Raw genomic sequence first — 11,870 nt, 5'->3', positions numbered from 1 at the left:
ACTTATGCAATGACTATATATTAGTTAACATATCTTATGAATCTCTATTTTCCTTCCACTGACAGAGTATTGAGTTCATTGTTGACAACAAATGACAATTAAATACATTTTAATCACACTTAAAACAATTTGAAGAAATACAAGGGGTATGAATACGTCTGCAAGGCACTGTATACTTCGATTTTAATTGATCACTCAAGCAGTTTCATTTAAAAAAATACTTTAACTTAACAATTGCAACTCATGCATCATAAATTATATAAATTAGTGAAAGTAATGTGTAAATCTTTAGTTAAAAGGTGCAATATGCATAAATCGCTCCATTTCCTGGTTGCTAAAATTCGAATACTCGCCTAATTTCAGTTTGTGACAAAACAAGGAGTCATTGTACCATCTAAACTGCTGTGAGATATCTTTTCCATAACCAAAAATAGTATTTTCAGCTGTTTGCTGGTGTACAAAAATAAACAAAACCTAAATTTAAGAACTGGAAGAATAAAAATATCGCACATTGAACAATCTACCGCTTCTTAACTTGCTATCAATGAGAATCACAGATCCATAACTGGATCGGGACACCCAAAAAGTTCCATATTGTAGCTTTAAAAGGCTTTTAGCGGGGTTTGATGATGTCCTTGAAATTGCTTGCAATTAGGCCTATTTATCTGGAACGTATACTGTTTTATGTGATATATTGACGCTCTCTAGTGGACAAAACGAAAAGAAAATCAATCTGAAAACCTACAGCTCCCACAATGCGCTTCTTTATTGCCAACATTTCCGCATTGAAGGCATGCATTTACAGTAGCTAGCTAGTAACTTGTTTCGCCGTATAAAAGCTTTACTAACATTACATTTCTGTGTAACCTGTTGATAGCTGCAATGAACAGTGAAGGTATCAAGGCGATATTGCTCGACTTGGATAACACGCTCATTGACACAGCGGGTGCCGGTGGAGTGGCCATTCAAAAAGTGAGTAGCCCGGCCGTTTCATGACATACCATTTTTTTTAATTCCGAGTAAAGTAGGCTTACAGGTACTTGATTAGATTGTCCTTTGTTTGTTCAAAACATTCCCTGGGTTGTTTAGGTACACATATTACAATCAGCATTGATTTCCTTGTTTCCCAGGTCACAGAGCTCTTGAAGACAACATTAGGCCATGAACACACCATTGCCATTTGTGACAGATTTAAGCACAAGCTCCATCACGAGACCTTTGACCCAGCTGGTGGTAGGACAATAGATGAGGTGCGGATCAGTCACTGGGAGGAGAGCATCCAGGAGGTTATGGGTGGGAGTCCCAGCTCTAACCCCACCCTTGCCAGTGAGTGCTACTACCAGTGGAAGAACACTCGCCTGGAGCTTCTAACCATAACACCTCCAGTACTTACCCTGCTGAAGCAGCTGAGGACCAGCCACAAACTGCTGCTGCTGACCAATGGAGAAACCCAGACACAGAGGGAGAAGGTAGTGGCGTTGGGGTGTCAGGGGCTGTTTGATGCTGTGGTGGTGGGGGGAGAGCATGCAGAAGAAAAGCCAGCCCGCTCCATCTTCAACCATTGCTTTGGCAAGCTCGGGGTGCAGGCCCACGACTGTGTTATGGTGGGAGACTCCCTTGACACAGACATTGTCGGGGGGTTTAATGCAGGGGTTAGAGCCACAGTGTGGATTAATGACGGAGGGGTGCGTCCACCTGAGGGATCTGTCAATCCAGACTACACCATTCCCTCTGTGCTGGATTTACCTGAGGTGCTGGCCAAGTTGAAGTGAAAGTACGGGGAACAATGTCTAAACCAATCACATGAAGATTGTTTCCGAAGGCCTGAGTTCATGAAAACATGTTTTTTTTTTGGAAAAAGGGATTGTAAAAAAAAATCTATATCAGCTTATTTTCTTTCATATTCAATCTGGATGAAAGACAAAATGACTTTACAGCAACAAACAATTATTTGCTTACCTACCAACTTTGTTCATTGTCTCTACTCTCTAATGCAGCTAATGTATAATTTGGTCATTTTATGTTATCTGTTGGTGGAGGTGGGTATTACATATAGTTTACTGGAAATAAGAAGCTGAAGCCCTGTGCACAGCAGTGTCAAGGCGCTGGTTAGGTCCGAAACAACTGATCCACTTGAATGTGTCTTGATTGTCAGTCCGAAAAGTAACGTCTACTCAGTCTAAATGTCAAAACTCACTTTCCCTAGTGGTCACATGAATCAACTTTGTCTAATGCTTAAAGTACACCATCAAAGTGTATTTTCTTACAGAATGTCACTTGATTTACAGTATTGTGTGCTGATAAATACTTTGAGGGAAAATGTACTTGATATGATTGATGTGTCTCACCTAGCCACCTTAAGATGAATGAACTAATTGTAAGTCTCTCTGTATAGAGCGTCTGCAAAATGACATGTTATTTATATATTAAACAGTTATTGTGCAATAGCTTTACAATTTTTGGTAGATTCCAACTATCCTTTGACTTGTCTCTTAACTCAGCCATTATTTATGATAGGTTAGAGACCATTTTCTATTTCACCTTTATGTAACCAGGGAGGCCAGTTGAGAACAAGTTCTCATTTACAACTGTGACCTGGCCAAGATAAAGCAAAGCAGTGCGACAAAAACAACACAGTTACACATGGGATAAACAAACGTACAGTCAATAACACAATAGAAAAATCTATATACAGTGTGTGCAAATGTAGTAAGATTATGGAGGTAAGGCAATAAATAGGCCATAGTGGCGAAATAATTACAATTTAGCATTCACACTGGAGTGATAGATGTGCAAGTAGAGATACTGGGGTGCAAAAATAAATAACATAAGAATGAGGTACTTGGGTGGGCTACTTACAGATGGGCCGTGTACAGGTGCAATGATCGGTAAGCTGCTCTGAAAGCTAATGCTTAAAGTTAGTGAGGGAGATATAAGGCTTGAGTGATTTTTGCGATTCATTCCAGTCATTGGCAGCAGAAAACTGGAAGGCAGCCAAAGGAGGAGTTGGCTTTGGGGGTGACCAGTGAAATATACCTGCTGGAGCGCGTGCTAGGGGTGGGTGCTGCTATGGTGACCAGTGAGCTGAGATAAGGCGGAGCTTTACCTAGCAAAGACTTATAGATGACCTGGAGCCAGTGGGTTTGGCGACGAATATGAAGCGAGGGCCAGCCAACGAGAGCATACAGGTCGCAGTGGTGGGTAGTATATGGGGCTTTGGTGACAAAACGGATGGCACTGTGATAGACTACATCCAGTTTGCTGAGTAGAGTGTTGGAGGCTATTTTGTAAATGACATCGCCGAAGTCAAGGATCGGTAGGATAGTCAGTTTTACGAGGGTATGTTCAGCAGCATGAGTGAAGGAGGCTTTGTTGCGAAATAGGAAGCTGATTCTAGATTACATTTTGGATTGGAGATGCTTAATGCGAGTCTGAAAGGAGAGTTTACAGTCTAACCAGACACCTAGGTATTTGTAGTTGTCCACCTATTCTAAGTCAGAACCGTCCATAGTAGTGATGCTAGTCGGGCGGGCGGGTAGCGATCGGTTGAAAAGCATGCACTTAGTTTTACTTGCATTTAAGAGCAGCTGGAGGCCACGGAAGGAGAGTTGTATGGCATTGAAGCTTGTCGGGAGGTTTGTTAACAGTGTCCAAAAAAGGGCCAGAAGTATACAGAATGGTGTCATCTGTGTAGAGATGGATCAGAGAATCACCAGCAGCAAGAGCAACATCATTGATGTATACAGAGAAAGAGTCGGCCCGAGGATTGAGGCAGTCAGAGCAGTTGAATAGGTGGTCGTGGAGAAGGAATGAGATCCCGTGCGCCAGCAGGGGTCGTCGCGCTCCATCTCCCCAAAGCGGATGCCCCCCTGGATGTGCCTCTCGCCCACCAGCTGGTTGGTCACCTTGTCCCGCTACAGATGTCACAGGTTGAGGGAGCGTGCAATTGGAATGCTGACTGCTAGAATGTCCACCTGAGCTGTTGCCATAGAATTTAATGTTAATTTTACCATAAGCCACCTCCAACGTCGTTTTAGAGAATTTGGCAGTACGTCTAACCAGCCTCAAATCGCAGACCATGTGTATGGTGTCGTGTGGGCAAGCGGTTTGCTGATGTTAACGTTGTGAACAGTGGCCCATGGTGGCGGTGGGGTTATGGTATAGACAGGCATAACCTACAGACAACAAACAAAATTGCATTTTAGTCAATGGCAATTTGAATGCACAGAGATAACATGACGAGATCCTGAGGCCCATTGTGAGGCTCAACAGATGCATATCTGTATTACCAGTCATTTGAAATCCATAGACTAGGGCCTAATGAAATGATTTCAATCGACTGATTTCCTTATATGAACTGTAACTCAGTAAAATCTTTGAAATTGTTGCGTTTATATTTCTGTTCAGTATACTTCCATTCATTTTTTCAACTGGTACCGAGGGACCTTCAGACAAGTCTTGTGAGGCCTGTTGGCGTCCTGAAGAAAAACAACCGACGTGTTCGTGAGAGTCTCACATTTCCACAAAGGGGTCATATTTGTGTGTAGCCCTAACTGTTCAGACACTACAGACAGAAGCTGGCAGAAGGACAGTACAGACTTCAGATGAGTCCCTAGACGCTTGTGTGGGGGGGGGCAAACTTTGTTTATAGGCCAAACTGTTCGGACTGTACAGACGATTTTGTGAGAAGACCGGTTTTCGGGATGTCTCATGACAAACACAGCTCTAGCTCCGTCACTGCTGATGCAAAAACCCAGACATCTCTAGCTTAGACAGATTTTTTTGTGAACATTTGTATTATGCTAATTTGATTGATGCAGGGGTGTGGACATCAACTCTAGAGGTTTGTAATAAAATGTCACATGTAGGGCTGGGCGATATGGCCTAAAAATCATTTGATTTTTTCAAATTCATGGCCAATTCACAATATATTTGTATTGTTTTCTCTTAATAAGCTGTTGTACATTTTCAAGTTAAAATACACTGCATTTCAAACAGTCAGCAATAATCTAATGACTTCAGGGTGTGTGTAATTAGGCTAAATTTAAGCCCCACTTATAATGTAATTCTTTTATCAAAATAATTGAACCTGCTTCTTTGCAATAATCATCTGGCTTTCAAGTCTGTATATTAAAAAATGACCAGAACTATGCATAATGCAAATTCACTAATAATGACTAACATCTTGTAGCAGCCATTTGAAAATGAACACAGGTCTCAATCTTTCAAGCACCAGCCCACATGCTTTATATTTCAAGTTTAGACAACTTGTATGTATTTATTAGCTAACAAAGGGAGAACATTTGAATTGTTATGAACACACCTTTCTGTCTGAACAGCACGCTAACCTTTCCACTTTGTTCAGATGTTGAAATCAAGTAGCCTAACTCATTTCTCAGAATGAGTTGCCAATTACTTCTATAAATTGTGTTTTATGCTTATTGCACATTTATAAAATACAGACTAGACAGCAAGTAGAACAGTCTTTGGCTAAAATGCTGCTAGCATAACTTTTCCAGAATCAACGTTCTTTAATACTCCTGTTTTAGTAGTGTCTGCTCTGCGTGCAATTTGAGTAGCTGAGACATAAAAAGGATATTGTTAGAGAGGTTAACTTCTCTATTGGAGAAAAGAATGTCTCAATGTGTTTTGGTGTCCATATGACCGATTTCTGTTGAACCAAACCTCAAATGCAAATAGTGAGTTGAAACCGCTTGTCAGAGAGGAAGAAGCGATCTCAACTGTGTTGGTGTGAGAGGCAGGGGGAGGGGATTGGTGTGTGTGTGTGTGTAAACAGAGGAAGAGGAGAAGCGCGAGGCTTCACTCTTGGCAAAATATGTCCAAAATAAGCCCAATGCGTTTCTACGGGCTCATTTTGGACCTAAGCTTGTCGCCTGCCTTCCCGCCATTTGGGTCAAAGGCTCCCATTGTTAGGGCAGCGACATGAGCATCTCGTCATTATATTCAGATCTCTGATGTGAATGGAAGATGCGCACAGCACAGAAGGAACGAAAGAGACGAGACCAAAAAGACATGAGAACAAGCAGACATGAACGCTCATAAAAAAACGAATTCTTGCGATACAGGCATTTAGAAAATTGTGCAAAAACAAATTTGAATGAATCAAATTCATTCGATATATCGCTCTGCTCTAGTCCTGTATGTTCCTGTTCCAAATATCACTGCTTCATTTCACCTTCAGTGCAAAGCCTAGGGGCAGGAAGAAGAGTTCTTTCTGGTAGATGAAGTTGAGCGTCACAGTCCCGTTGTCCAGGTAATGCAGGTTCATATTGATAGCTGTGCACTCCTCCTTCACACAGTGCATGGTGATATCTGGGGAGACAGACAAAGCATAGCTTGATCTTTTGTCTGGATCAAGGTGATAGAATTGTGATAATGAGGGCGGCAGGTAGCCTAGAGGTTAAGTGTTGGGCCAGTAACCGAAATGTCGCTGGTTCGAACCCCAGAGCCGACTAGGTGAAAAGTCTGTCGATGCGCCCTTGATCAAGGCAGTTAGCCCTAATTACTCCTGTAAGGGCGTCTGCTGAATGACTAAAATGTAAAATCAATGTCAGGCTACTTACAGTAGGCTACATATGTCTTAAATACTCTAACACTGCAATGTTCAGCTTGTACATAAACACCCTCCACATACTGTACAATAACTGCCTTGCTTACCATACTGAGTGTATCCCTAGCCTCTGTTCTTCCACTTGGGTCTTGACATAGCAATATGTTGGTTCCTCCTTGGCATGATCAGCATGCGAATAACCTTCTAGATCCCATTCACAAAATAACCACCCATTTCCTGTTTCAATGAGGATAGAGAGTGCGGTAAAGAAAAGGAGAGATACTGATATCTAAAGAATGTAAAGTGGTATGTAAAGTAAGACATAAAAAGTGCCTTTATTTCTGCTTTGAAGCTCAAATTATAAGATTGAATAGTTCCCACAGATGTGCTGTGGGCTAGGAAGCATGCCATTCTCCTACCTCAGAGCCCATGCAGGTTACACAGCCTAGACTTCACCATGATGGGCACCTGGCCCAGGGACTGCTTGATGCCTTTGGGAATCCCATTCACGGACCACTTGACATCTGTCTGTGATGAATCACAGCTCAAAACTTAAATTCATCACAATGGGCAAGTGTTGTAAGTATAGATAAACCGTGTCTTGACAGTCATATACAGTACAATCCGGACTTAGCTCTAGAAAACCCTTCTTATTATCTGTCGGGTTTTCAGCGGTTAGCTTCGCCCAAAGTTGGCTGAGTGAGAAATACAATTCCGACGCTGTGATTTAACGTTTAGAAACGTCAATAATGATCGCTTGGGAAATGGTTTTTGAAACCTATGCTGATATGCCCCTTATCTTTCATTTCAACATAAATAATATTTCAAATAAAAAAATATACACTTACTGTAGCAGTTTTGGACAGATCAATACACTGTGTGTTCCTCCAGTTGAATAACTACATATCCTCCGCCGTTATGCTTACACATAGGTGTTCGTAGCACGCTATATAGCTAATTCACACAGGTAGCCTGTCTTCAGTCTGTCTTCCATAAACAAATCACTGTAACATGGAGATATGGTGTGTAGTAATTTAACCTATTTTTTTTCTTCAATCATTTGTCAAAAGATGCGTTTTAATGTTCAAAACGAGCGCCCGACCAGAAGACACTATCGTCTATAGGGGCTAAAGCAGTTAACGTCTATGAATGGGGTAGATCCGGATACGGTATGGTTGGGTCTACTGGCAAGCTTACCACAAGCGTTTCCCGGTTTATAGATGGTGGCCTCCGCTAACGCCAAGCTGATCCGGTCATTTCTAAACATAAACTCCAAGGGAGGAATGGCCTGAAAAGTAAAAAAGAAAACCAACATTTCACAAACTCTAAAACATCTAACCCCATGGTTTTAAATGACAGACGCTAACTACAACCAAGTTCCTGCGTTAGCTAAGCTAACTTGAACACAGTGAACATCAGCTCAAAGTTGGAAGGTAACAGTATTTGGGTCAGATTTTGTGGCGTACTGGGGATAATGACATCAAATTGAATTGAAGCCTTAAAAAAAGTATTAAATTAAAGACAATCTGGTAACATTAACTAGGTCACTTTCTCGCAAATACATATCAGTGACTTCCTCAAACAAAATCTTGTTTTCTTACGTTGCTGCAGGACACTCATATCAGTAGGCCTAACTATTGTATTAGCTAACCGCTAGCTACTTCAAACATTGTGCTTGAAGAGGCACAGCTTACACAGCACTGATTTTCCCACGTAAGAGTCCCCACTGCACCTAACGTTACCTGCACAGCACGACACAGACCATCTGAAACTCATTGGTCAAACGACTCATTGGTCAAACGACTCATTGGTCAAACGACTCATTGGTCAAACGACTCAAACGACTCATTGGTCAAACGACTCATGAGCCTTCGTTAGGTCCTGAAAAGCGGAATGTTGTTTTTCCTTAGGTATGCCAAAGCCTGGTTCAGTAAAAAAATGTAAGGGTTGGACTTCCACTGCGATGTAAAATCCATGCTTTTTAACGTTTTTTTTCTTCCTTCTTTTATTTTTTAAAAACGTTTTATTAAACAGTAACATGCCAAACATAAACAGAACAGGCAGAGGGATTCCACAAAGAAATAAGAGAGAGAAAAAATACAAATCCACGTGAATTCAATTCAAATACAGACATGTAGCGAATACATTTTAGACATTTTGTTTTGTTGACGTTTTAATGACGTTAAAATAAGAAAAGAGGATTTTTTTCTCATAAATTTCGATTTGTGTATGAACATTCTTCCTAATAAAATAAAGAGATGTATGGCATACGTTCAATTGTGGAATCAGTGTAGTAAAATAATGTCAAGATATTAGAAATTTAAATTGTTGTATGCAATTTGTTGCCAAGATATAGTTTTACATCAGTCCAGAACACTTCACTATATAAACAATGACAGAATAAGTGTTCAATAGATTCACTTTCTAGTTCACAAAAACTGCATTCACTGGTAACATCAGGTATATATTTAGAAATCAAGCTATTACACGGATAGAATCTATGGATAATCTTAAAGGAGACCTCCTTTACTTTATTGGTCACCATAAATTTGTGTGGAGTGAGCAAAGCGGCGCCAGTTTACATCAAACGATGAAGCCTAACAAAATATCACGGGGGGAATAGACTTCCTGTATAAAATAGCCCTTATTAATAAACTATTGTTGACTTTCTTATGTATTAAACCTATGCCATTCAACTGGATATCGCTTACAATAGGAGATATTCCAAAATATGCATTATTATGAATTAAAGATTTTATCCTACTAGGTATAGCTTCTATAACAGTCACATTCCTTGCTTGAAACTTCAAAGTTGTCTTTCCATACATTCTCTCCGCGTAAATAGATTCCCACTAATACTAACTAATTGGCTGACAAGGACAATGTTTTTCGAGAACTAGTTATGGTAAAGTAACATCTTGTTTCTATGTAATATCGACCAATTATTGCATATAAAACATGTATGAGGTGAAAATTGTGTTAATGCACCAAAGCCCAGCACATTAAATCCTGCTTGTGAAAAGCCGCCAATTTTACAGGAAGTTTGCTTTTTCTTGTTTTCCACATGCGCATAGCGACCCAGGAAATACACTTGTTGTAATAAGAAGTGAGTGAAAGGTCAAGTAATTTAAAAGGACAGCTTGCAAGTTTCTGGTAAGTGAGTGAGCTATCAAACAAAATCCAAGCTGTCTTTTTGAAAGTGATCGTTTAAGTTTGGTTGAAGATTCATAGAGGTGAGAAATGTGTTGATAGAAAGAAATGACCAGTATCAAAGATAATTTCCATTGTAACCAAATAGCTAGAGGTGTATATATATATAGTTGAAGTCGGAAATGTACATACACCTTAGCCAAATACATTTGAACTCAGTTTTTCACAATTCCTGACATTTAATCCTGGTAAAAATTCCATGTCTTATGTCAATTAGGATCACCACTTTATTTTAAGAATGTGAAATGTCAGAATAATAGTAGAGAGAATTATTTATTTCAGCTTTTCTTTCATCACATTCCCAGTGGGTCAGAAGTTTACATACACTCAATTAGTATTTGGTAGGATTGACTTTAAATTGTTTAACTTGCGTCAAACGTTTCGGGTAGCCTTCCACAAGCTTCCCACAATTAGTTGGGTGAATTTTGGCCCATTCCTCCTGACAGAGCTGGTGTAACTGAGTCAGGTTTGTTGGCCTTCTTGTTCACACATTCTTTTTCAGTTCTGCCCACAAATTTTCTATAGGATTGAGGTCAGGGCTTTGTGATAGCCACTCCAATACCTTGACTTTGTTGTCCTTCAGCCATTTTCCACAACTTTGGAAGTATGGAAGACCCATTTGCGACCAAGCTTTAACTTCCTGACTGATGTCTTGAGATGTTTCTTCAATAAATCCACTTAATTTTTATTCCTCGTGATGTCATCTATTTTGTGAAGTGCACCAGTCCCTCCTGCAGCAAAGCACCCCCACAACATGATGCTGCCACCCCCGTGCTTCGCGGCTGGAATGGTGTTCTTCAGCTTGCAAGCGTCTCCTTTTTCTCCTAACATAACGATGGTCATTATGTCCAAACAGTTATATTTTTGTTTCATCAGACCAGAGGACATTTCTCCAAAAAGTACGATCTTTGTCCCCATGTGCAGTTGCAAACCGTAGTCTGGCTTTTTAAATGGCGGTTTTGGAGCAGTGGCTTCTTCCTTGCTGAGCGGCCTTTTAGGTTATGTCGATATACTACTCGTTTAACTGTGGATATAGATACTTTTGGATCTGTTTCCTGCAGCATCTTCACAAGGTCCTTTTGATGTTGTTCTGGGATTGATTTGCACTTTTCGCACCAAAGTACGATCACCTCTAGGAGACAGAACACGTCTCCTTCCTGAGCGGTATGATGGCTGCATGGTCCCATGGTGTTTATACTTGCGTACTATTGTTTGTACAGATGAACGTGGTACCTTCAGACGTTTGGAAATTGCTCCCAAGGATGAACCAGACTTGTGGAGGTATACAAAAAAAAAAATCTGAGGTCTTTGCTGATTTCTTTAGATTTTCCCATGATGTCAAGCAAAGAGGCACTGAGTTTGAAGGATGGCCTTGAAATACTTACACAGGTACCCCTCCAATTGACTCAAATAATGTAAATTAGCCTATCAGAAGCTTCTAAAGCCATGACATCATTTTCTGGAATTTTCCAAGCTGTTTAAAGGCACAGTCAACTTAGTGTATGTAAACTTCTAACCCACTGGAATTGTGATACAGTGAGTTATAAGTGAAATAATCTGTCTAAACAATTGTTGGAAAAATTACTTGCGTCATGCACAAAGTAGATGTTCTAACCGACTTGTCAAAACTATATTTTGTTAACAAGAAATTTGTCGAGTGGTAGAAAACGTGTTTTAATGACTCCAACCTAAGTGTTTGTAAACTTCCGACTTCAACTGTACATCAGATCTCAGTTGCTTTATGTATTGATTTTGACCGAGTTCGAGAGCATCAAAACTGTTGTATTATGGGTAAACTGTGACCGACTGATTGATAATATTGATATTTATTTATGATGCAAGATGATTTGTAGATCAGTCAGACTCGACTAGCCTTTAAAGTCAGCTGCAATGTGGAAAGCCTTTTGTGTCAGTGGTCTATTGCGGAGTCAGCATGACTGTCATTCATAGTTGGCAATTATGTACAACAAATTATTATGCTACAATATCTACAGTACGAGTCAAAAGTTTGGACAAACCTACTCAGTCAAGGGTATTTCACATTTTTTACAAGGCAAGTCATCCAGGTCCTGAGGCAACAAAGCATCCA

General features: G+C 40.3%; 1 protein-coding gene and 1 long non-coding RNA gene across 5 annotated transcripts; one reads left to right on the top strand and one right to left on the bottom strand.

Annotated features, from left to right (window-relative positions):
• The first annotated feature begins 772 nt into the window (after positions 1-772).
• On the top strand, positions 773-2,456 carry nanp (N-acetylneuraminic acid phosphatase). The gene is made up of 2 exons (XM_014199845.3): positions 773-972; positions 1,131-2,456. Exons 1-2 carry the CDS (start codon positions 883-885, stop codon positions 1,770-1,772), a joined length of 732 nt encoding a protein of 243 aa, XP_014055320.1. The 5' UTR covers positions 773-882; the 3' UTR covers positions 1,773-2,456.
• A 2,789-nt stretch (positions 2,457-5,245) lies between these two features.
• LOC106604785 (uncharacterized) lies at positions 5,246-8,503 on the bottom strand. Of its 4 annotated transcripts, none has more exons than XR_001328730.3 (5): positions 8,314-8,503; positions 7,420-7,859; positions 6,991-7,099; positions 6,679-6,808; positions 5,246-6,333 (listed from the first exon to the last, which is right to left on the bottom strand). It is a non-coding gene; the product is annotated as an uncharacterized LOC106604785 (long non-coding RNA). The 4 variants fall into 4 exon arrangements; XR_014392309.1 differs by having other exon boundaries at positions 7,769-7,859; positions 8,314-8,501; XR_001328728.3 differs by lacking the exon at positions 8,314-8,503 and adding an exon at positions 8,173-8,307.
• Between the last annotated feature and the right edge of the window lie 3,367 nt (positions 8,504-11,870).

The sequence above is a fragment of the Salmo salar genome, chromosome 01, assembly GCF_965601325.2.
Source record: "Salmo salar chromosome 01, fSalSal1, whole genome shotgun sequence".
Taxonomy (NCBI): Eukaryota; Metazoa; Chordata; class Actinopteri; order Salmoniformes; family Salmonidae; genus Salmo; species Salmo salar.
The sequence above is the reverse complement of the archived record's forward strand: the minus strand, read 5'-3'. Positions and strand labels throughout refer to the sequence as shown.